Source organism: Poecile atricapillus, chromosome 1 (assembly GCF_030490865.1).
Source record: "Poecile atricapillus isolate bPoeAtr1 chromosome 1, bPoeAtr1.hap1, whole genome shotgun sequence".
Lineage (NCBI taxonomy): Eukaryota > Metazoa > Chordata > Aves > Passeriformes > Paridae > Poecile > Poecile atricapillus.
The window spans coordinates 141,867,648-141,894,295 of record NC_081249.1 but is presented as its reverse complement, the minus strand read 5'-3'; the positions used below and the strand labels follow the sequence as shown (position 1 = coordinate 141,894,295).

At 39.1% G+C, this 26,648-nt stretch overlaps 1 protein-coding gene across 16 annotated transcripts in view; it reads right to left on the bottom strand.

Moving 5' to 3' along the window:
* Positions 1-2,574: 2,574 nt before the first annotated feature.
* The window catches only part of CELF1 (CUGBP Elav-like family member 1), a 63,063-nt gene continuing 38,989 nt past the window's right edge, over positions 2,575-26,648 (bottom strand). For 6 of the 16 annotated variants that reach the window (XM_058829083.1, XM_058829085.1, XM_058829069.1 and 3 more), the window contains 10 exons: positions 26,200-26,334; positions 25,936-26,015; positions 25,380-25,541; positions 23,963-24,044; positions 20,802-20,930; positions 14,441-14,554; positions 14,080-14,265; positions 13,065-13,208; positions 11,256-11,424; positions 2,575-5,562 (listed from right to left, as the gene is read on the bottom strand). In XM_058829083.1, the coding sequence (XP_058685066.1) occupies positions 11,297-11,424; positions 13,065-13,208; positions 14,080-14,265; positions 14,441-14,554; positions 20,802-20,930; positions 23,963-24,044; positions 25,380-25,541; positions 25,936-26,015; positions 26,200-26,334 (1,160 nt within the window). In that variant the 3' untranslated portion in view covers positions 2,575-5,562; positions 11,256-11,296. The remainder of the gene's footprint in view (positions 5,563-11,255; positions 11,425-13,064; positions 13,209-14,079; positions 14,266-14,440; positions 14,555-20,801; positions 20,931-23,962; positions 24,045-25,379; positions 25,542-25,935; positions 26,016-26,199; positions 26,335-26,648) is intronic. The other 10 variants (XM_058829073.1, XM_058829080.1, XM_058829074.1 and 7 more) reach the window with 7 other exon arrangements.

Here is a 26,648-nt window from a genome sequence, read left to right as displayed (position 1 = left end):
ATTTTAAACAAAATCTCTCCTCCTTGCAGTAATTCTTTTATGTCTCTCTGGATGTAGGTGGTAGGATGGTAACAACATGAAGAAGATCAGTCCCCATGGAAAGCATAATGGTGAGGCCATTCAGATTTCTAGACTTGGAGAAGAGGCCAGGAAAGCAGCCACTGGAGCTTGCAACACAACAGAATCAAGCCAGGACTCAGGAATGGGGAAAACAAAAATAGTATCATTCTTGGTAGATCAGACTACTTTGCAAAATTCACCTTCCACAAGTGAGCTGCCTGTCACTCAAACTCATCCGGAGATTCTTTTGGACCACGTCAGCAAAGCACTGCTCCCTTCCCCACACAGCATAGCCAAAATGAAAAGAGGGTGCCTTGCAGCCTGACAAAACCCATCTAACAGGAGATGATCTGCCCTGCATTCTGTTAACCTCACTTTATCTCCTTGCTTTTGAGCACCATGAAACAGTGCGTAGTTTCTTAGGAATCAATTCGCAGCTCAGCTGTTGAGATAAAAACAACCTAGTAAAATAAGGACTAAATACATCAAGTTCAAACTGGTCATTTTGAAAAAAATCAGGAACATGCTCTGATATGGAACATTCCACTCTGAGCTCAGCTGTAGCTGCCTAAATAAGGAGGTATAAAAGATCAACACTGACTGCCTGTGCTACTTGAAAAAAAGCAGTCCATCTGTGGTTCAAGACAGCTGTAATTCATACAAGATTCAGGTACAGCTTCTGCAGTTAACAATCCAGTTTCTCCTCAGGAAGTGCAAATAAATGAGCCTGAATGGTGCTTGGCAACATCAAATTAGGGAATCTTACCTGTCATATGTGCAGTGTGGCTCATCATGCACAATTCTTCAGAGTGATCACACTGACCTGCTTCTCCTCCTCCCCACTGCTCTTCATAATGTCCCTAGTGACTCCTGGCCGTATGAAGAGCAGAATGTGGCAGGTAAAGCCAGGAAGACTGGAGTCGAAACAAGTAGTTGAAAGGTGGAAGTGGATGTGAGAGGAAAAAATAGTTTCTCCTAAAATATTCAGCATCAGGATTTCATCTACCACTTTGTGTACTTCTTACAAATGCTGAAAAATATAACAACTTATGTAAAAATGCCAATTATTTTCAAAGATTAATACACTGGCTCTTAGGTAGAGTTTGATTGTGTACTGATTGGTGGTGGCCTTTTAAATTGAAGAAAAAGCCTTCAAAAAATAAAAAAGCCACTGACCCAAGAAGGATCCAGTGTCAGTTCTGTAAGATGTAGCTGGCAAAGCTTTGATTGTGTAAGACAAGGTGAGTGAACTTGCTGCCAAGCTGGAATATTCCATTCTGCCTAAACAAACTCTTTTTCTGATTCAATTGTTTCTCTCCATCCTTGGCCTCAAGTTGTATCCAAACTGAAATCTCACCAGCCTCTCTTCTCAACAGCTGCAAATAAACTGCAGGGATCCCAGCACAGTCTGTAACAGGTGGCTCTGTGCCTTGTGCTGCAATTGGTGTGCTCAGGGCAAGGAATGCAGCACTGAATCCTGATGCTTTGCAAGTGCTCTCAGATTTACAATCATGTAGGAAGTGATGGGGTGAAACAGAGTATGTCAGATAACACAGGAAAAGGACACAGAGGAGAAATATAGCTGTTCTAAAAATGCTTGCAAGTCTCCAAGATGTAAAACAAGAGAAGAAAGGAATAATGGGGAATTTTAGGAGCTTTCAGAAATGCAGCAAAATCATGCCCATTGTGGTACTTTCCTTCTGAGAGAGGCAATATTCATGTCAAACTTGTGGCAGGTTTCTAAATGAATTACGCTTTGGCTATGCCAAATACTTTTTATTAATCTGAAACGAGATATCATTAAAGATACCTTAGTTCTAAGAGCAAAGCAGGTAGCTTTTGCTTATCACTAGTAAGTAATCCAAATCCATTTGCAGTTTCCCTTTGTAGTGTTTCTGGGACCAGGAGCACTGGGGGTTGCAGATACCTTGATGCTGTAGAACCAGGCTAGATTAAGCAAGCTTGGCTGTGTTCCTGGGAATTGGAAGGAGGCGGTGGCAAGTGTGGGGTTTGTGAGAGTGGCATCAGCTGGTGCCTCTCTAATCCCACTCAGCACCACAAACTCATGCTGCTCCTGCAGAGCTGAGGGCTGCTGCTCTGCCCAAGGTATTGAAATACCTTGAAGCACAAGTGCATGGACAGGCAAGTGGCTGCATGGCACCAGTTCTGTGAGGCTGAACATGCCTACTCCTCACTCCCAAGTGTTGCACGTATTCGCATTATCCAAGATCCTCAGCTTTTCCGTATCTGAAGGGGTCGTGACTGTCAAATGACCCAAAATGGAGGTATATCAACCAGAAAATATTTTCCATTTCTACTCAAAGCAGCTCATCTACACAGAAGTAAAAATCCAGGGCGATACTCTGCATCAAGAACAAGAGGTATAGGGCCGTGAATATTTTTGTGTCTCACAGCTAAGAAACTGTAAAATGGTTCTCTCGTCTCTCTCTTCATCTTCTCACACTTGGACCCCAAAAAGAACCTCAAGTTTAAGACACAAATACAACACACAAGGACTCTTCTCAAACAGTTTAATAGCAAATAAACAAAGGAAGGTACCACACTTGGCATATACAAAATGACTTGTTGTCGGTGTGTCTGTGCAATTAAAACAGCTTTAAGTTGCCCTTTGGGACAAAAAGAAAAAAAACCACACACACACAAAAGGAAGAAAATTCCTTTAACACATACTCGCTTGTTCCAAACTTGTAACAAATCTTTTCATTTTTAAATCCACTACACAAACTCTGTGATCAGATCAGAAAAGCAACACGCGCTCCTCTGCTTTTTAAACCATTAAAGTAAAATCTGTAATTCTCTACAGAGTACAACACAATTTCACACAAAAAGACATTTTGTTTTGCAAATCAAAACAAGAAAAAAAGGAACAGCTCAAACAAGGTAAAGAAAAGCATTTCTACGACTGAACCACGACTTCGAGTTGATTAAATCCCGTTAACTGCAGAACAGACTCTACATTTGGTCATAGTGGCAATTTGTTTTCTCATCACATTGTGAATCACTTTACATTGTTTTCTAGTAGAAAAGGCAAAAAACTGTACAAAACCCCTAGTGTTAAATACAATGTTTGTACCAATAAAAAAGCCCACAGGTTTGTCTCCAAAATGTAAATTTTCTTTTTAAATTATTCACAAAAAGCAGCCAAAAATCAGAAAGGCAGCTGCTGCTCCACTGTCTCAAATCCATTAAAACCACCACAGAACAATTAAAACAACCAAAGGAAGGAAAGGAAAGAAGAAAGGAAAGAAACACCCAACATTTGGCATTTTGGTTTTCTTCAGATATTTTTCCACAGGCTTCCCCCAAGGTTCCTTACGGAACCAAATGCACACGTACAGAAACGTACTGGCAGTTCCTCCATACACTGCAGGGTATCAGCGCCCCCCAGCACACAGCCCTGTGCATTCAGACTGTGGGACTAACAGCAGCCAGCCCCCAACTCTACTTCCCAAATTAACGGGTCCCTACCCTTTTTCATTCAGCCTCACGATTCACTCCCAGGTACATGTACCATATTCAAATTGTTCTTTTTTGTAAGCAGATTAAGGACTGTCTACACAAATCTGGTTGATACCTAGTGAGAATACAGTATCCTCAACCAACTTAGGAGGATAGAAAACAATCTTTGCATCTTTACATTATCCCAAATACTGGACAAAATTAAGATTTCTATCCAATCAAACGCCACTTGTTTTCTCAGCAAAAACCCTTCTGGAATTCCATTTCACATTATTTCAACTGTTAAGATACCTACACTAGCTTGCTGCTGCTTCTGACTGAAACTTCATCACAGCACACACTCTTCAGGTGCCTTCATCTAGAAGCTACTTCCCAGTTTCTACCTGTGCAGATGGTATGTAGGGCAGGGGAAGCCTGCTACCCAGAGAGCAGTAACCTGTTCTAGTTCATCCTGCAAGCCAGAAAAACTGCTCAGCTCATTACCCAATTAAAAACTAAACAAAAACTAAAAAATCTCCGCAGAGATTCCCCAGCTAAGGCCCTTGAAAAGACAGCTGGGGATGGTACCCTGTTCAGGTAACAGCTTCAGAGGCTGTTGTATTGTGCTTGTAGTTTGGGAAAAGAGCCAGCAGTTGTAGGACCAGTGTTACAAATGCTTTCTCTGGGATATTTAAAACACTTTATTTCATGAGCTTACCTAGATCCTTCCAGAATCCTGCCACCAAACTCTGACTGATGGTATTGTATTAGATTTGGGCTGGACTTCACAGAAATGTGCCCTGAGTTGTACAAAATGCTCAGTGTTTGAAATGAGCCCTAGCTTCAGATAGCTTTGGAAACAGAAATACTGTGAGTTCCCCCACCTTCCTGCTCTCAGCTATCCCCTTCCACCAGAAGTTCCACTAGGGGAACAGTGTAACCAAGCACCCTCAGAGCTTCTGACAGCACTGGAGATGAGCAAGATCCAGGTGCTCTGTCAGGCAGACAGTCTAAGTGCACAGGTAGATGCCCTCAGGTGGCTTCTGATCAGATATTTGTCATACCAAACCCACCAATTTAAAGGATACCTTTGAAACCCATTAAATTGCTCAGTTTTTGCACAAACTATAGAAAACAGAGAGGTGAAGGTGATATATACGAGGGTGTGAAGAAAACAGCAGGAAACATGCACAACATTTCTGGGCACTATCTTAGTTTGAAAGATTAAAACAAAAACATCACATTTTGCTGAGGAGATTGTAGTTACAAAAAAATCAAGCATGCCAGAGCTTAACAAAATACAACATCAACTTTGATCAAATTTTCACTGCAGACTGATAATCACACAGGGAAGCAGGGGAAAAAATAAAAATAATTAAAAAAAAAATCAGTAAATGCTAGGGCAAAAATGTAGCTACAATCGGAGTAAAACATAGTTCAAGTGTTTTCTGTTGATGCCACTTCAAGTCACAAGTTTGAACTCATGAAAACACATGCTGTCTCCTCAAGCACAGAAACCAGATCAGCAAAATGTGACTAGGAAGTCTCCTGAAAGATTGAGTCACACCATATAACTGACTTTTTCTTCGAACTGTGTTTTTAAAACTAAGCACACAGAAAAAACTAAGCCTAGAAAGTGATTGGCTGTATGTTCACAGAAATACAAATACTCCACAAGGTATGCTAGCAAGGCTGCTCTGAAGACAAATTACAAAGAATCAGATTCACAAAATCAAGTGGTTATCTTATGAAGGTCTAGAAAAATAGAAATTCTTTTATATTCAAATGCAAGTTTAAATATTCCCCTTCAGCAGTCTTTCTAGCAAAACCATTTTGGCAGCACAAAAAAAAAAAAAATAAAGAAAAAAAAAGAAAAAAAAAAGAAACAAACATAATAAAAATACACATCAGCATCAAAAGTCAACACAAGGTCAAAGGTGAGAGTTCAAGCATCAGAGAAGCTGAAGAGACAAGGATTTGGACGATGTACTTGAACGCCACATCGACATGCTTTAGGCACAACGATGAACAAACGGCAGGAATCTAGAAAAAAAAACAAACCAGAAAGAGGGAGACCCACTGAGTTACACAGAGCAGTACATCCAAACACGGAGAGAGAGAACAAGAATGGGCACTGTACAATGAGATCTCCTGGGGAAGGGAGTTGACAGGGAAGGGCAGCACATGCCAACGATGGACAAGTAAAAGTTGAAGTACATGAAGGACACCAAGTAAACATCAAACTGCCAGAAACCAAACGGAAGCAGAGGCCTGGATTTCCCTCTCAGCACCCAGTCTGTGGAGCATTGCTAACACTGGTTAGCATGCATTCACCTTGCCCTGTGCCCAGTGTGTCTACTACCTCTGTTTAGAACAGAGTGAACTCCCTCCCCAGGAGACCAATTCCAAAAATATGACTCCAGGGCAAACATTTGCCCACAGAGACTGAGACCATGAGAGACAAGACAGAGGACACAAGGGATTCACAGGTGGTTTGACATTTGAGACTTTTGTTGCACTCTAACATGGGAAGTTCATAGGCAGTAGCAGCCCAGCAAATCCATGTTCTTTCCTTTAGCTACAGTCTCTTCGCATTCCCTAGGAGCCCATGTAACTGGGGGTGGGTGACTGGGAAAAGGGGGAAAAAAAAAAGATTATACAAGACAAAAAGCCCACACGAGAGTAAAATTCCTTAAGACTTGACTGCAAGTTAAGACTTGTCCTAGCTGAGCACTTGTCATATCATTAGACCTGCACAGGGATTTTCCATTCCCAACCTTTTATGTAACAGCCTTCAGCTCCCTGGCTTCATGAGGAGGAGATTCTGGGCTCTGAGAAGTCACTCTACAGTCACTGTTGCCAGTTTGATGAGCAGAAAAAAATGTGTTTCCTGAAATTTTCTTGAAGCGTTTATAAAAAAATAATTCTTATATTAAGTGACATAAATACTTCTGTTCCCTCCCTTCAGCTTGTGAGCTGCAAGAGACAAGGAACATTTTGGGCTGAGAGTGGGAGGCAGAAGAGGGAGGAAGCAGCTTGTTTTCTTACCCTGCCTCCCCACACCCTCAACTCCCCTTTAGCTCCTTTTGTGGCCTTAATCTTCAGCACATCTCAAAGCTTCTGGTTACAGACTAGAACAAGGTGAGATTTGCACATTATCTAACATAATTTGAAAATAGCATGTGTTGCATTCTCATTCCAAAGCAACGAGAAACACATTGTCTACTAAATCAGCAACACTCCTCTTATTAGAACTGCTGAGATTAATTTGCTTTTCATGTTTTCCAATAAAGGGAAAGGACTTTAGACTGAGTTTAAAAAACCAACTCCAGCAAACAGAATACAATGCACCTCTTGCACTTATTTCTATATTTCAAGAAATACTCTAGATAATTTGAAGATAGATGCAAGATTTCACTCTTAAACCAGAAAAGCAAATTCATCATGAACTGAGGCATAAGAAACAAGAGGCACAAAGTCAAGTGACATCTTAGCATGCACCACTGAAATCCTCTGTGTGATTTGTCTGGGGATTTTCTTGATATGGATTTTTCAAATATTTCACTCAGCTATGTTGAGGGCGAAGACGGAGTTTTATCAAAGACCTGTGGAAAGACTGGCCTATAAAAACAGAACCATGAGATGCTGGACAAGGTCTTGATGACTTGGAGAAAGTTATTCCAGTTTGTCCTTGTTTTATTCTCACAATAGTGACGTTTTATATTTTGTGGCAGGTATGTTAGTAATATCAATCCTCTTTAGGTTTAAATGTCTGCAACAAGAAGTTTCCAAAGCATTTTACCTGTTCATAGTGGCACCCTTCATTTGCAATTTGATTTATCCAGGTTGTTTTTAGGAATTTCCAAATAAAATAGGAACAACTTCATTCTGCTTTGTTGTTCTTCCCTAATCCACAGCCATTAGCAGTCCAGTTAGATTCAGTTTGCATGACAGAATTACCATAATATGTGACTTTCAGTATTCAGGTGAAAAGCTTTTTCCTGGTAGATGCACTTGCCAGTGAGATTTTTCTGAGCTGGAATTTTTAAATAATGCCAGCTTTGTATTAAAAAAAAAGCTAAATTACAAAGAGCTATCCTGTTTTGGACTGTTGATTATCTAGGGGACTGAAGAAACTATTTCATTTACTATAGTATCGACATTAAGCAGTATCAGACAAAGTTCATAATTCTTTCACCTTATTACTGCAGTAAAATCAAATATCTCCTGAGAAAAAGAATAAATCTATAAAGTAGAACATTTCCACCTTGTAAACTGAAAATATTTTAAGTATTTCGTGGTGGCACATGTAAATAAGGAATTTTATTTAATCAGAAATTCTTTTAGTTTTCTTGTAGAAAATCAGGTTCTTTGGTTTTAAGCATACAGCATACTTTGTCCATGTGGCTGCTTTAGCCAACCTTCTGCAGTTTATTTGAACTCCCCCAACTCTTATATTACTATCCAGGAAATAAGAGCATTTTATACTGATTTGATTTGCACTTGAATGAGAGCATGATATGAACTAAAAATTAAAAGCCCCAAGTCCCCAGAATCCCAGGCTTTCCTGCCAGTAACTGAGGAAGAAAACTGGCTTAAGACTGAAAGGCAAGAGCAGCCTAAATCCCCACAATCAGTGGCAGCCACAAATCAGACACAGAAATGTTGACTTTATCTGTTCAGTTTTGTTATCAGAAAAAAAATCTGCCCAAGTCACAAACTTGATACATTTATTAACTTTGGCAACATACACATTGATACACCAAGAAAGGGAAATCTGAAACAAATACACAAAAAGGGCAACATCTTCAGCTGGTGAAAACTGATGCAGCTCTACTGCGTTCAGAGAGCTGAACTGCATTGATTCAAACCATCTGAGGATCACATCTTTTAAAATTTAACCTGCATAGATTTATTTTCTTTTTCTTTTTGGCAATACTTATAGTTACGCCAGTAAGGCACAAGAACTAGCCCAAGTTAGGTGTCTTAAGGTAATTATGTCTGGGAGGAGTCACTGATCAAACTAAGCCACAGTATAAACTGGACAATCTCCTGAAGTTAATAGGAGTCACACCTATTTGCAACAATGCCAAGCTTGATCTGTAAGTTACAGTATTGAGGACATACTATAGGATGAAGAAGCTAAAATATCTAATTTTGGGCAATTGAAATGACTAGTAAAGAGGCCAGAGCATCAGGTTAAAAGAAAAACAGGACAAAGATCTTGGATAGTAACAGTGGGGTAGGGTGCAAAGAAGGTAAGAGTGACTGTAGAGACCCCAGAGCACAGTGCTCCCCTCCACTGGTTCACAGCATTCATCTTACTCGTTTAGCAGTTGTTGGGCTGCAAACAGGCCACTGAAAATCAGTAGTGTCAATCATGCACATCATTATGTGTGTAAAACAATCACATTCAGGATTCTACAAAACCCTGGCCTTTTTTTTCCAGTGAAATAATTTAGGTAATAAATATTCTCCACCCCGGAGCGGTATAAAACTTCTATAAAAATAGAAACAACATTCTTGGTTACAGCAGGTTACACTTGGAGCAGTTGCTCCCAACTACGTTTTTTTATGTTTTTTTTTTCTTTTTTCCTTTTTTTTGAAAAGTATATAATTTATATATATATATATAAAAAAAAAATCCCATCATCACCCTGGAGGCCTTCACACTCCAACACTCTTTTCTCAGAAAACCAGGACACATCTTTCCTATGGTGCAGAATTCAAGTGTACATGGTTCACTTCAGTGTATGTTTACGTCTCTAGAGAGATTCAAATAATTAACATAGAAGGGTACCACATGCCAGCATAACTGGGAAATTTGGCAATCTGGCCTTTGAAACTTTGCCACCACAAAATTATTTAAATAATACTGACAGATTTACCTGTCTGCCATCATTATGGACAGACTGACATCCACTGCTTTATTTTCAATCTAAGAACTGGAAAGGGCTCCCCTTGGATGTTACATATCAGGCCTTGTAATTCTGAGGTTTGAGATCCCAGGGGGCCCAGTCCCTGGAAATGCCCAACATTCCCAACAGATCACCACACACAAGTGGGGATTCTGACCGAGATCTCAGGTTTGATGGGTTTAGTGCTCCTCCTGCTGGAGCAGAACACAAAGTCCTGACCCCACATCTGACCCACACACATCATTTAGCAGCTGGCTCCCAGACTGCAGTGTTAGTTGGAGCCCTGGGAAACAGCCTTACAACCCAGGAATACAAAGAAAACAAGGAAAAGGAGATACTATGAGGTAAATCAAACTTCTGTTACAGACACAGAAATTGTAAACTTCCTCTTGTGACAGAGGTGGATTTTGGTGGTTATAAAATGGAACTCTACACTGATTTCTTGAAACAGCTCAGGCCAGAGTGTCAAAAGTCCTTTGAGCCCCCTAAAACCAGTGAATATCAAAGGCCCTTAGCAATGCACTAGCAATTTCACTGGTGTGCAGAAAAAGTGTGTGTTCAGTTAAAGGGTGTGTTCAATCTTCCTTCAATATAAAAAATAACAGCTTGTACCAAAAGGCATTAAAAGACTGAATGGCTCAATACTCTGGTTCCGCAGCTCCTGGTTTAGCCTGTTTTGCACTGGTACACACCACCTTAAAGGAAAACTGCAGTAGAGAGATACACCTATTTACTAGACCAAGTCACTGCATGAGTTTTGTTCATTAAAAAAAAACAACAAAAAACCCCAACAAAACAGGAAATTATAATTTCAATAAACAATCAGCACTTACATTATGCTTATGAAAAGGAATTCATAGCAATCTCTGCAAATAAAGGACATTATTCCACAGAAATGGGGACAGTGATCAACTGTTAAGAAGAAAAAATTGTCAAAAATTTCTGCAGGTTACCAGGGATCTAAAGTTTCTTGTTTCCAGACACAGATGTATTCATCCAGACTTAGCTGCCTCTATCTTTCCACAAAACCTAGATGAAGTACATAGGTTAATTTTTCTTATACATGGAGAAATTCACTGCATCTCATTAATATTCCACTGTAGACAGAGAGTAAAATTTTCTGGGCAGAGACATTATATAATAGTTTTATAAAGTGCTGTGTACATTCACACTGCTATATAAACAGTAGTTTATATACAGAAAAGAAAAAAAAAATCACTGCAGTTTTCCTTTGGCTTGTTAATGTGTTCACCCTTTTAGCCTGTCTCCTGCTTTAGAGATGATTTAATAAATCCCCACCATGGCATACAGTTAAGGAAATTTCAAAGAGTGGATGGGGTATGACAAAGGCTACATGGGGTTGGTTCTTTCTCACCCAGGACTGTTCTCCTTGACCATCTTTGTTTTCATCAGCTGTTCTGTGTTATTTCTGCTTTCCCTTCTCCTCTCTACCCCAAGGCAGTGTGGTGTCAGTTTCTGCTGCTCCCTTTAACCTTCTCTCCCCACCCCCAAGGAGCTGGCATTGGTCCTTCTCAACACACACTGGTTACAAACACAGCAAACTTCAAATAAGGGAGAAAAAAAACAAAACCAAAACTAAACAAAAAAACCTCAGCGATATGGCACCTAAACTCCAAAGTAAAACACTGGAAACAAAAGCACAAACTTGTCCTCCGTCCGAAGCGGGATTCTCAGCAGAGGCTGCAGCAGAGTCTTCAAGGGAAGATGTGCCAGATAGAACGCATGGATCAGCTTCCAGGACTGTAAAAACACAGCCTTAGGGCTTCGAATCACTAAGTGCGCTCCTCTCCAACTTACCAGAAGATCCTTCTCACTCCAGTCCCGGAGGGGAGGGGTGCTCAGTATGGCTTGCTGTCGTTCTTGGAGCGCTTGAGCTGTACTTTCAGCCGCTTCATGCCGATCTGGAAGCCGTTCATTGACTGAATGGCAGCCTGCGCAGAGACAGGATTGTCGTAACTTACAAAACCTGAGGAGAAGAAAACAACAGTTACACCCCATGCCAGAGCTGCCCACAACGGCTACTCACAACTGGAAATGCAGGAGCTCAAGAGGTCAGAGAGGCTTTGCGTGAAGTGCCATTTTCAGAAGCTCACAACTGTTTCAGACTCCTCATAATAACTTCTAAAGGCTCTCAAACAAAGCATTGCTTTCTGACATATGGAACTTTAGCCAGAAGATATACGCAGCTCAGAAAATTAACGTTTTCTAGTCTATCAGCAAAATAAGTACTGCTATTTATAAGAATTCATACCTGGGAGAAAACCAAACCTGGAAAACATTCATCCAGATGCAAAAGCTCATTAAAGATATAAGACTGAAATCACCCTCATGACATTATGGCAGCAGTTTTGTTTGGAGTGAAAGAGCAGCCAAGGAAGGGTAGCACTAGTACCATTACTGTGTTTAGGCTGCTCTCAGATGGGAGGTTGCATATCATTCCTGGAAAAGATTATCCTGAAAATAAACTTCTCCAGTGTTTTGAAGGAGCCTACTTTAAATAACTCCACTCAATGTCTGGAGTGAGAGTAACTCCCATTCAAGTCAATGGCTATGAGTCCATAAGATGTAGGTGTTACAGCTGAATGATCAGCATATTTCTGTGTTCTCACAAAGCATCAGATTGTCCACTTCTTTTGGCTCAAATAGGAAAAAGCTCAGGATTTTATGTAGACACAAAGCTATCAAAACCATAGCCTCACCTCTCCTATTCCATCACAAGAAATCTCCATCTATCAAAACAGTCACAAGAGCTTATGGCACTACAAAAATACACTATGGTACCCACAATAGTTATTTATAAAGGTCTTAATAGAAATAATTCATAATCATAATGTACTAAGTAATATATACAAATTGTTATTGAAATTCTTGAAAAGACAGGAAGAGGCAAGAGGAAGAACTATCTCAGGATTACAGTCTGCAAACAAATAATAATCACAGAACATTCTGAGTTAGAAGGGATCCACAAGGATCAAGGAATCCAACTCCTAAGTGAATGGCCCATAAGGGGACTGAACCCAAAACTTTGGCATTATTAGCACTGTGCTCTAACCAACTGAGCTAATCTCAGGAAGAATTACCCAGGGCCAGAACACTATAATAGGGCACAAAATTGTGAAAAGCAGAAAGTCATATTGAAAATCAGGAAAATACAGTTTATTACTGGAAATGTTTGGTTTATCTTTTAGGAATATGCAGAGATTCCCTACTTACTTAATAGCTAGACTAGACAATATACTGAAAAAGAGATTACTATAAAAACCACCTTTTTATAGATAATGATTTAAAATACCCTGAGTTGGAATAGATCCACAAAGATCACTGAAGTCCCTGCACAGGACACCCTAAGAATCACACTGTTCATCTGAGAGCACTTTCCAAACACTTCTCGAACTCTGTCAGGCTGGTGCTGTGACTACTTCCCTGGGTAGCCTCTTCCAATGCCCAGCCACCCTCTGGATGAAAAACCATTTCGTAATGTCCTACCTAAACCTCCCCTGACTCAGCTTCAGGCTTTTATCTTGGGTCCTGTCACTGATCACCAGATAAGAGATCAATGTCTGCCCCACTGCTTCCCCTTGTAAAGAAGCTGTAGATCCAACATACCAAAACACTTGCTTAAATTGGTCTGCTTGTCAATGAAAACCTTGGCAGAGACGACATTTCCAAATGGCATGAACATCTGCAGCAGATCTTGATCCCCAAATTCTTGGGGAAGATGGTAGATAAACAGATTGGCTCCCTCTGGACCTTCAAACAAGTAGGAAAATAAATTCAGAAAAAGCATGGATACCACATACCCACTGCACAAAAAAAGGTGGAAGAGCCAGATTTTCAAGACAAATTTTCTAGATAAAACAATGAAACTGCTATTTACAGTACTGCAGAACACTTGATTCCAGAATAAATGAGCATGATCCTTTGCTGGGATTGGTCACTCAAATAATTCTAGCTCTTTCTGACCACTTTCGTTAGTACTTTACACATTGTGCCAAATCTGGTTCACAGATATTTGCTGTAATGACAGCTGAACAGTAAGTTTGAGTAGTACATGTTGACTGAACAAAAATTGGCTATGCAAAACTTGTGGTCCCAAAGCAACTAAGTAAATTTCCAAACAAAATACAAATAATCACATTGCTTGTCATCTGAGATTCTCTTCTAAACATGATACATTCTGCTGAAAACTTATTCCTACATTCTACATTACTTTACACTACATATTAAATTTAACCTGAATATGAAGAGTGAAAAGACTGGCATAAGACTGGCATATGGAAGAGGTGAAGGACCCAGAAAACAACATTAACAAAAGCACATCTGATTCTGTGACAGTTGCATGTATCAGGCTATAGACTCATATTCTCCTTCCTCTGAGAACATGCAGGAGTATGATTAAGGAAGCACTTAAGACTAAACAAACCCCATGAGAAACATCCTGTATAAAAATTACTTTGGGCAGCCCTTAGTAGAAAGATCCCAAAGACCTTTTTTATCTTCAGTAACTCCTAGATTCTAAAAAATGACACCAAATAAAAAATCTGCAGGTAAGGTAGGTGCAAGGGCTGAGCTTGCCCTTTTGAAAACCCCTCTCAAGTAGTTTCTACAACTTTCTGCCTACCTTCTTTTTGACTTCCTGCTGCACCAATACTCTGCTGTGTTAAGAGACTCTGGTTATAGAGTGTGGGCAGTGCAGCAGCAGCATATTGCTGGATTCCAGAATAAGCCTGTGTGAGGGCTTCCATTGTGCTACCTGTCCCATTTGAGAGACCACCACTGCCAAGTCCTCCATTTAAGGCTGCCATTCCTGTATAAGAAAGAGGAAATAAAAGATGACTGAATGCTTCCACCAAGCCAGACCAATAACCTTTCAAATGCTCTGCACGATTACAAAAAGCAGGAAGCAGAAAAAAATCACCCCAGAGACAGGCTGAGGAATGATAATCAGCTATTCCTCCAAGCCACCACTACACATAACTTACCTGCTAAAGAGCTAACGTTGAGGCCAGCTGTAGCACCTGCCAGTGTCTGCAGTGCTCCAAGAGAAGCCATTGGATTAACAGAGGAGCTGCTACTGGAACTAGGTGAGGAACCTGCTATTAAAATAAAACAATTAAACTTCAACTCATATTTTTAATTCATGATAATTCAACTTCTTCATTTAGTTATTCCAGTAGAAAAAACTAGTAAGGAACAGATTCAGGCAACACAGGATACTTTATGTAAAAAAAAGCAAACCCACACAACTTGATCATACTGCTTATACATTCTGAGCCATTCCTACATTTTTTTAGAATTTCTACTTCATCATAACATCTACTCTTTGTAGCAATAATAACGTCAGTAATTATAAGACATGTAAGATTGAGACATTACACAAATGTTGGCTGAACTCTATATCTCAACATAAGGTAACCAGCAGCAATGCCCTGTTTCCTGCTGCCTAAAGTAAGAGTCACTTGCTATGTATTAACACATATCCTTGAAACATCACTCAAGGTGAAAAAGACCTGCAACATAGATACCAGGGACATTAAAGAAGGCTGAACATACGGTTTTTCCATACTGCCAGAACAGGAACACCACATGCCCAGATTATTTTGACACATTAAATAATTTTCTATTAAAAATCCTGCTGCCACAGCTGGGGCTAGGACTGAGAAAAGTCTTGAAATGCACATGAAAAATAGTCTGTCCTCTATTCCAGCAACATCTCCAACTACACTGACTCAGTAAAAGAAGTCAACCAATATAGTACCTAGGACAGTAACAGCTTACATGGCTCACCAAATTCTACACCAGGTAGAGTTAGTTCTACAGAAGTCAACATCAAAAACCATTAAAAAAAAAAAAAAAAAAAAAAAAAGTTTTCCAAGCTGTTATATGTTAAAAGGTATATTAAAAGAAAAAGAAGTCCACACTGAGGTCATCTACAAAGACTTATGGACATGATAAAGTAAGAAATGCATAGTATTTTAATGATTATAAAGCAGTGGTTTTTCTAACAGATTTGTGCACTACTCCAGAAGAAAATCTATGTGTATTGCTATTAACCAAGAAGTTCATATTTACTGCACAAGATGCACTAGAAAATATTTATGGCTGCTAAAAATTAAAAGATACTGAAGACTGACATTGTAGAGACATCTTGTAGTCTGCTTGCAAGAGAAATTTATCAGTTCAACCAAGGAGGTAAGAGAAGAACTGAATTTGAGGCATTTTCATTTTTTCTAATGTTTTTGTGATTCTCACTTATACTGTATACATCCTTTAAAACTTATAGCAACTTTCAAGAAGTTTCACATGCTCTACGTATTTACCACTTTATGTTTGTGGCACAAAGTCTCTGCAGGGGTGGGATATTGGAACTATTTAAATGGAATATAGACTAACAACCTCCTAATGAAAGTAGTTGTACCTCACCAAATCTGCATGAGAACCAAAAAGCTGCACTTCAGACCACTTTTTGTAATAACAGATGGAATGAGAAACCTCTTCTAGTACATATGAAGACAAACTCTCCTAATAAATCAAAAATTGAAAGACAATGTCCGAAACTATTTTAAGATGCTTACTCTGACGAAAAGGAGACATTTTCTGTCTTACTATCAGTAGCATGTTAAATGCTGGAAAAACACAAAGAACAAATTACAGTATAACCCTCAAGCTGGTAGAAAAATTAGCAGAGCTGGCTGGATAAAAGCCAGAGTTCAGAAACCATACAGTTACCTTGATTTTAGAGTATCACTTGTTTCTCCAGCATTTCATTGCTGATCTTTATATTCAAAAAGACACTGAATTTGACAGATGAGAACACCATTTAAAAACCTTTCCAAACCTACCCCAAATAAAAAAGCAGCAGCTAAGGAGAAAAAAGGGCTAGAGAACAAAGTGAGAGAGAAAATGGATACCTTCCCTACTTTAAGAGGCTGTAATTTTAAATAAATAAAGTTAAACCACTATAAAAATCACATAGTTATTTTAGTTTAGCTGCCTTTATCAGAAATTTCTTTAGGCAAAAACAAGAAATCCTTTAGCACTGAAAATACCAAGAAAACTGAAGACTTGTCTGTATTTTCTTTATCCTATGTATGTAGGAATTGAAGACAGCATCCCATTTCTGATGATGACAAAAGGCAAATAGGTAACAGTAGAGCAGAAATACAAATTACAAAGGAATGCTTCCTGTGTATAGCCTATATACCAACAGAGCCATCTATGAATCTAGGATTTTTTCAGCCAAAGGCAGTGTCCTTGTAATAAAGTTACCATTTTCATTCATTAATTTCAGCACAATGTGAAAACCAAATTGTTGGACTCTACTATGTTCTAAGGCACAACTTCTGGGATTTAATCATGCACTATGCTAAGAAAAATCTGGTTTTATTTTTAAATTATCATGTGACGACTTGATATCTTGCAATTCTCTTCTTGAAATGTCTAATGACTGTTTTTTCCCTATTCATCTTCATCACAACACTAATGTATTTGCAGGCTGTAATCATATCCTTCTCGCATGTCAGTCTTCTATTTTTCACGTTATTTCTAATAGGGAAGGAGTTCACTGTTCTAGTCATCATTTCTGTTCTTTTGTTTTTCTTGTGTTATATTTTAGATCACAAAAGAGAACAAAGCAATGGGGATGGAAAATCAATATTGTTTTATACATGTTCTCTATCCCTAATTCTTAATATTGTTTCTGTGCAGCTTGTAGTGGGCTGTTGGGATTTTTTTCTTGCTACTATGTTTTCTTAGATCTATCTACTGAGTTAAATCTAGTCAAAAAGGCTAACTCTAAGGGAAGTAGCTGAAAATACTTAAGAAGGTTTTCAGAAAATCTGAATATGTAATAAAGAATGACTTTGTAGAAAGATACTAAAATACATTATTAGAAACATAATGAAACTTGGACAACGACATCAAGTAACAACTTGTGGAGGTAAGTAAACTGAGAGAACAGTAAATCTGTCCTAATTCAGTCACATATCATCCAACAATGACCTGAAGGAAAGTTAAATTCAGGCAGTGAATCTGACTGAACTATACCTGATTTAGTTCCACTAAACCCAGAAATACCTTGCTATCTCTGAAAACAATTTTGCCAAAGATACATCAAGACCAGAAAAATCATCTAAGCTTTGCTGGACCTTTGAGGTTGCCTTTAGAAGGAAGAGAAATGGAAATATACCTCACAGTGTTTGCAACCATTCTATTTTGCTCTGAAGCAGATAATTCTTACTGGTGCTCAAGTCAAAGAGATGGCAGACAAGTCATTCCTATCCTGAGATACTTGAAGCTAGCAGTTTATTTATGGCCATGGTCTCTGCAGCAATGACTACATAACACCAGCAAACTGTTCCAAGAGCTGATCTTCAGCATGGCTGAAGGTTTTACCTCACCCCATTCTAGATCAAAATACACAAGAGTGCTTGGAACTATCGGAAGAAAATTGTCTGAAATGGATAGGAAGGCTGCACAACAACAATACATAATGCCTTTGAGTTCCACCATTCCGACATGTAACCCATCCATAGTCCATGGACTGCACTTTGTAGGCTTCCAAGTCCCCCAGATACAAATGATATCAGTGCAGATGAAAGTAAACCAAGAAGGCAACTATGCAGGACTGTCTGGATTTTTCCACCAATTATGCAATTTGAGCAGAGATGTCCAAATAAGCATCAGGTGAACATTTGGATGACAGATGGAGAGAAGTCAAGGAGTTAGTCATCTCATCTGCAGTTAGGTTTAAGAGGTTATCACAGTAGATGCTGCCATATGTCCCTCAGTCAAGGCAGGCACTTACTGACACATGGTACTGAACTGCTATATGCTGAGTTTCTTCAAGGTCTGGGTGTGGCTCAGGAGGGATAGAAGTTTTCTGTGTGGAGCCCAACAGCCTTCTATGTGAATACATACAGAGTGAATGCACATATGACTATTAATCAAAACAGAATTTCAAGTTTGCTTGAAGACTAAAGAGTTAAAAAGCTGTATAATTACAGGAAGTATCATGGGATTGAAAACGTCTGTACACATTGAGGCTTCCCCTGATCCCAGTTTGAGTGTAGTTTTAAAAGGTGAAGCATATTTATACCTCTAACAAAATGCACTAGAACTGTTTCAGAATTTGATGTCTGACTACTTATAGACAACATGCCCTCCAAAATTTTTTCTTTTGAACAAAGCTTTTTAAAATTTTACTTGAAATTAGGTTTAAAGAGCAATACAATAGTGCCAGCTTCATGTTACAAGCCTGTGAAGAGTTAATTGAGAAATCTGTATAGGATATTAATACAAAGGATCCATCATGATAACTGACTTGCTGACACACAACCATTTATTGATATTACTGACGATCAGAAGGTTATTTGAATTCAACACAGAAAGTGCTGGAAAATGGGCTGCTTCCCACCCCCTAGCCCCTCCACCAGCATGATAAAAAATGGAACAGAGTCCTGAAATATGTCTCTCATCAAGGAGAAAGGAACCTGCATACTTCTGTGGAACAGCCAAATTCATACAGGAGAAGCCAATTCCAAAGAACCACTCAATAGTAGCGTAACTTAATTTGAAAGGGCCCTCTGTGAATCATCCTGTCTAATGCTCTGCTCAGAAGTGATCTAACCTCTGAATTTAAAAATGTCCTTTCTAATTGCATTCTCAGTCTCTGAAATGAGGGATATTTCACAGCCCCTCTGGCACCTTGCTCCTGAGCTTGATCATTCTTACCATTAATTTTATTTTTTGATCTAATCAGAATTTTTTCGGCTGCAACTTGTGTCCATTGCCCTTGTCCTTCCACACTTCTGAGAAGGGGCTGTTTCTGCCTTTTCTAGTACATCTGACATTGGAACTTCACAACCTGCCAGCCCTCCTCCACCTCAACAAAATAAAGAACCAATTTGCTGCAGTAATCAGATGAGACAGCCAATAAGGAAATCTTAGTTCTAAATGCCAGTCACAACGAATTGTAACCTGACAAATAATGAGGAAATATAGGAGAAACTGTCAGATATATTCACCTTCATGCTTCCTTTATGATGAAGAAGATTTAATGGGTTATAAATGCAGCTCTTCTGTACTCTGAACCCTTCATAGCTTTTTGTTTGCTTTTTAATTATAGAATAGAATACATAGCTGTGAGTCAAGATAGATTTAAAAATTTCACTCTTTTAAGGATTGCAGACCACAAAGTTTTTATGTACAAAATGTCCTGCAACAGAACACTCTTTGGACTAATTCTTTCTTGGGAATGTCTTTAAGTAGAAAACTGTGCAAAGCACCCATGGTTTAACTCCCAATCATGTGACAGAAGGTTTTCTAAACAGCTTTTCCTTGTAATCTCTTTATAATCTCTTAGCCCGGCTCCTTGGTCCACCTACACAGTTCAAAATCTACCTGTGGAAATTTAATCCTCCCCAACTCCCTTTGGTCTCTCACAGTCACAGGTGAGGATATCAACTCTGTAGGACAGAAGCCTGAGATGCTGGAAAACTTGACACCCTGAAAATACAGGGTCTCTCTTCTCATGCCAGGATTTAGTAATAACTCAAAATAAGATAGAAATAACTGAGTAGAATACTGATCCTCGTTTCTGACAAAAACTTAGTATGTCTGCCATAAGCACAACTGAATTTATTTTTAGTTTTTTGCTTGTTGCATTTAATGATCACATTTAACAATAAGGCAGCAAAAGAATGCTACTTGGACATTCTAGTATCTCTGGTTAATGTACATAACCTAAAGTTAAAAAACCCAACCCAAAACAAAACACAAAAAAGCCATGCAAAAGGAAGACAGTGATTTTTATGTGAAACTCATACACTAAATTCTAGACAACTACTTTCCAGTAGAAGTGCTAGGTGTCTGTTTATTCTACTTTTATGAGGAAGTTATAATATCCTTGTCTTCATCAATGGAATACAAACTGTACTGTTCTAGTGCACAGAATGCATTACCTCATGCTAAAGGTATTTTGTGTTTCCATATTGAGAGGAACAGAGTGTATTTACCACAATGCCTCCCTAAAATGTCAGATAAACCAAATATGTGATGAGATTGTAGTAACATGACTGGAAGGAGGTCACCTACCTTTCTGCTTCATGATGACCTCAAAAATTCTTTTTACTCTAAATTAATCTGACCATTTGGAGGAAGAGACACAGCAGGTAAAAAAGCCTTTGCTGGTGGCAAAGATATTTACTGTAAACAGAGGCCAGTGAATCTACTGGTAAACTGTTTTTCCATTAAAGATCAACATGAAAGTGACAAAAAGAGATAGACAAAACAGGTGACATCGATCCTGGAAGGACTTCCAGGGTAACATGGGCAGTCTCTTACCTGAGCTGGTGAGCACACTCAGGGGGCTGCTGGAGGAGGTGAGTGCAGCGGTGCCACTTGGTGTGTTCTGAGCTGCACTGGCTGCAGCTGCCAACGCTGCCAGGTTCTGTAACTGCATCGCATTCAGTCCTGCAACACAGGGAAGAATGCCGAGTTTCTCCTGTCAGAGCCACCGTCATCCAAGTGTAACACAAGCAGCAAGCTCATCACAAGGGACAAATGGGAAGCAGCTTAAATGCAACAGGTTTGATACTAGTTACTGATCATTTTTATATTGCAATTTCTTGTTATAATTGAAAATCTTTTTCTTTGCCCAGATAGATGTGATTCCAGGAAAGGCCAGGTGGTCATTCATATACACCCGATGGAGGCCCCAAAGGACACAAGAAGTGTTCTCTCCAGTTAACAAAAGCATAGGTAGAAGTTAAGTCAGGGTCTGAGAGCTCATTTGCAAGCTAGAGAACTTGCCTAGACATCAGGCCAATAACTTCTCCCACTCTCATGTCCCTCCACACTCTTTGTATGGGGACAGCAGTTACTGCAAAATTCTTTAATGAAGGCCTCACACCACAGAGACCACAAAGTCACGGCTTCAACACCATCAGCTGAGCATCAGCATGTTTTGCTTGGTCCCCTGGCAGCCAAGAAGCAACAGTCAATTGTGAGACAATTGTTAAGTGGCAACTTGTGACTACAGGATCAGCCAATGTATGTGTAGGCTGGTCAAACACATTGGCAAGGAAAACAGGAAACCTCAGGCATGTTGTGCATAGGGAGCAAAGAATACTGCAGGAGGACGAAGGGACCCCTGGGTTTATGAATTTTACTGGTCAATTTATTCATCTGACTCACCTTCATTTTGAACCACCGTTTTTGAATGAAACCATTTGGTCAGAACTGACTGTATTTTACTCTCTTTTTCTGCCAGAGGATCCACTAAAATGGATCTCCTCCAGAATTCTGTGTTTTAACCATACTTTGGTAGACTAGCTCCATTCTTCCAATTGTGCCTCCCTTCATTTTTCCCTTATTTTCCATTTTTTTGTCTCTACCTTTGACTATTTTAACAATTCCTCCTCTCTTCATATGACTTCAGACAATCCCTAATATTAATTCCCAACGTAATTAAGAACAAAACTTAATTAATCCCCTTTAATTTAAAAACATCAGAACGTCCTAGGCAGAGGTGTTATCTCATCTTTTGGATACCTAGTAAGTATCCCAAAAAGTATTTTGTGAGCAAAGCACACGTCTCAAATAATTAAAACCTCAGTTTGGTAATTTAAGCATGTAAACAGACAACATAAGAATGTGACAACGCAGTATAAACTAATTATTTTCTAAAGTACTTCTAATACTTTTAGTACAGTTTGTTTGTTTTTTTAAACTCTTTTTCAATTGTTTTCTGTTCACGGCAGGATCTGTCTTCTTTGGCAAATATAGTTTCCAAAACAACTGGATTCTGCCTTTATCTAGAATCTCAAGATTCCATTGTAACATAAAAGCACGAAGTTAAAATCAAAAAGTTTTCTATTTTGCTTTTATTGCGCTACAGAGGGTTAAAAGTGCAAGTGTTGGAGCTAATGAAGAACGGAGCAGCTTGTTCCTTACTGAAGCAGTTTGTCATGTGCACACTGCACCTGTCCTCTTGTCATCACACTGTTTTCCCATCTGCTTTCAAACAGCGTCAAGATTAAATTCCATCTACAAAGTCTGATATAGTTTGGGATCTAATTACCTACTTAATTTTTCTTTCTATGAATTTCAAGAACCGAGATCAGCTGAGATATCAAGACCTTAAAACGACAACTTTTTTGGTAGAGAATGACAGATTTGGAATAACCACACAACATACTGTTTAGATGTCCGGTTTCTCAAATTTTAAGTTTTTTTTGTTGTTGTTGGCTTTTTTTTTGTTTGTTTGGGGTTTTTTGGGTTTTTTTTTTGTTTTTTTTTTTAATAGTGAAGACAGAATTACCCTGAAAACTTCTCAATCTCAGCTAGTTACCCCTTTCCCTCTGCCCCAGTCCTTACTGCCGTACTTTCTTCATTACATCCTGTTTTTAAGAAGACACAAGAAGGGGGAAAGGTCAGGATCACGTGCATAACAAAATCCATTACAGATCAGCTCCACACAGGATATTAGTGAAACTGTTTTTAAAAATAATTGCTTTTTCCAAGAGCCTTAGATCTAAGAGCTCTGAAGAGGTCTAACATGAAAGAAGTCAATGTAGGAAACTGAATTTGGAATCATCTTCCAGTATAAACCAAATTCTTACAAATGAAGATATAACACTTTACAAATGCTTGTAATTGTTACTGATGGGTGCACCAGCCAACACAAATCAGATCTACAAAGACACTTTTGGACAAACTTGTGCATAGAAAGGGCACGTGATATCGGCAACTACTGAAAAACTCCAGGAGGCAATTTGAAAAATTAAAAGTCTTTAGTATTAAAATCAAAACTATAGATTTTTCTGCTGGCAAAAAAATTTAGAGAATGTGGGGAATGGAGTTGCTAACATGTGTTTTATTATTCCCAACTGGGTGAAGACAAAAGGGACAACCAATTTACAGCCCCAGGACTGCTATACTCAATGAATGTTCTGACTAGTAGTCCACAGCAATTTGGCTCATATCTGTGAGGCTGATTTTCCCTAACAGTAATAGCATAATTAACTGTAATTCAAATGAATGAATAAAAGAATCTGAATGGAGCACTAGTTCACTTTCCTAACAACAGTATATTTCCAGCTTAAATGCTAGATGCATTGAAAATGGGAACTAAGAACCCAGAATCACTGAAAACATGTGCATTAGTGAGTGCCTATTTCACAACACATTTCTTCATATATGCAGCTGTTTGGATGAAAACAAATACAGAGAACATTCTTTCTGCTACTCATAAAGGAAGGAAATTTTAAATGCCAGAGGTTGGGGGGAATACCAGCACTTACCTTGGGGACAATAGTCAACTAAGATTAAGAAGGATCAACCACACTTGTAGCAGAGAATTAATTTCAAAGGAGTAGGCAAACTCAGGACAACTTATTTCAAATTTTCAAGATTAAAATGCCTACAAGCCTTTTGGCTACTTTGTTTACCCTTGTTCTCTTTTGTATGGCACTGAAATTCTCTTCTCATAGAGGTAAACTCACCTCCCATTGGGTGGAGGCTGCTCAGTGTGTTCAGGTTCCCAGATGAAGCAGCTGCTGTCTGCTGAAGGAGCTGCAAATAAAGCTAGACATTACACCAAAAAACAAAACAAGAGTGAGAGTGAGGGCTGGCTCTGCTTCTCTGGGAGAAACTGCATCACACCACAGCCAGAGCGCCGTCACAAAAGAATTCCTGCAGCCCATGCACCACATCACAGCAAAGCGTAAAGAGAATTTCCTGAACAAGACGGCCAGATCACCACCACAGTGAAGCTCCACGTAGCCCATGCAGCACACTGCAGCCAAAGCAACAGCACAATGCTTTCCTCACTCAATACCAGCAAAGCTGAGGGAACATTATAGCCAATACACCAAGACAAAACAAGCAAAATCAGTAGTGAGAAAGAATTCCTATTCAAAGCACCTAAGGCAGGATTGCCACCCCTAAGGATATGCTACCTCAAAACAGACTACACAGCTGACACTGCCAGCATGGGACAAATGGCAATGCCGTACCAAAACCAAAGAGCCACCACGAGAGGGGACCTCCTCTACTTTCCTTATGCATGGTAGACATAAGAGACATTTCAAGCTTCAGGTCAGAAGGTTTTTAGAGATTTCCAATTCCTTGTTCCATTAACTAGCTCTTATTTAAAAAATTCCAATCTATCAAAACTAAAAAAGTAGTAAGAGAATAGCCCCATTTCAACTATACACCATACCAAAAATGAGATGAAATTTTCTTTTTCCTCAGACTTTATATTGCATGAATACAGTTGTCAGAGCTACTCTGGCAACCCTGAGTCACAGTGCATCAGTTTTTTAAAAGCTCATCCTTTAAGGACCTAGCAAAATCAACTGAAATAAAACTGCAATCTACCCTCTGTTACAGCATTTTTGCTAAAGAGAGTAGCTTCTCTTTATTTTCTGCAGGGTTTGCTTTTATTTGGTTGGTTGTTTGGGTTTGTTTATTTAGTCTGCTTCCAATCTGATCATCTTTTCTATCTGGACAGTACCAAGTACTGTTCCAGGTTTCACTGGAAGAGGATGACAGAAATAAAGGAAAATGATAAAAGAATACAAGAACTATGTCATCAGATAGACATGAAAAGAGCATTTATATAGTAAACCTTGAGGCAGTACTATATAAAGAAGAAGCACATTCTACAGAATGCAGGAGAAAAACCCAAGGTTTCAGTAATTAGAGCTACTGTGACTGGGGTTGAAATCCTCTCATAAAAGTATTCCAACTCGATGAGAGCATGGAACACAATTTCAGCCTTCTCATCCATAAAATGGGGATTAAGAACCCAGCTCCTTTCTACCAGGAGCCTTCTAAAAATGAATGTATTAAACACTGCAAGACAGTCAGACACTTCAATCCCTGAAGAGATGTAAAGAACGCAAATCAGAAACTCACTGCTAAGTACTGGGGTCCAAGTGTGTTGAGACCAGCCAGGTTTCCCCATATTGAGGCAGCACTGATCTGTTGCATTTGTTGCTGAAGTTGCTGAGCAATTCGTTTCTGCTCTTTGTCCTTCTGCGTGTCTGCAAATTTTACAACAATGGGAGAAGAGCAACCCTGCAAACAGCAATTCAAACAATTACATACTTGCTATCCCCAGCAGTCACAAAAATACTGAATTAAGACCCAGACATTGGAAGCATTCCCCTCCTCCTCTATGCATACATACAGACACAGATATATATTCAAACAGCATATTTCATCAAAGGCTCAAAATCTTGTTTGCTTTTAATTCTATTTTGTATTTTGGTATTTTCTCTGCAGATGAAGTTTCTATCTCTAAAAATAACTAAAAACTCTAAAAATAGAGCAAAACAAACACAAAGGTCCAGGAGCAGTTTTTGTGAAGAAACACACAACTGCACTTGTCCTTCCCTCTGCTTTCCCCCAAACTCCATAGTGACTGCCTGACAAATTTCATCTGCTCCTGACACCCACTAACTTGTTTTACCTCCATGGTTTGTGCTTGGTGCATTGCTTTGATTGCTGTTTGTGCCATGGCTCTTGTTGTAAAAGTCACAAATGCACAGCCTGGGGAAAGAACAAAAAGGAATCAAGTTGTTCACTACCTCCACAATTATTGGGACAAATACAGGAATGAAAATGCTTAGGGGGTGTGGTTTGGAATCACAGAAAAAGCTCAAATGCCAGGTTGAGTTGCAAAAGGCAGCATCCAGCATCCTCAAACTGAAAAAAAGCTTTTTGCTTTGCTTACCTCGGCTCAGGCCATCCGGGCCCCGTAATATCCTGCATTCTTCAATCTGCCCAAAGGGGGAGAACATCACTCGAATATCGTTTTCATTGCACTTCTTGGATATCATTCCAATAAACAACTTCCTATCTTCTACTGCTAAGGAATCAAAAGATAAAGAGTATTACCAGAATATATGTACTTACTAGATTTTACGACTCCTCCATTAACTGTAGATATTTCCCTTGTATTTAGGATATGGGCTTATCAAAACCAGATTCCCAGTAATGGACTGCCTTCAATTTAAGAGGATGTATATGAAGCACTTCAATGAACCTGACAGATGTCTGTTTTATGATTTTATGTTTATGATTTACTGACTATTTTTAGCTTGTGAAGTCTGTGAACAGGAACGTAAAAGAACAAAGGAAAAAAAGTATGTCAGATTCAGCACGTCCCTGTATGTCTTCAGT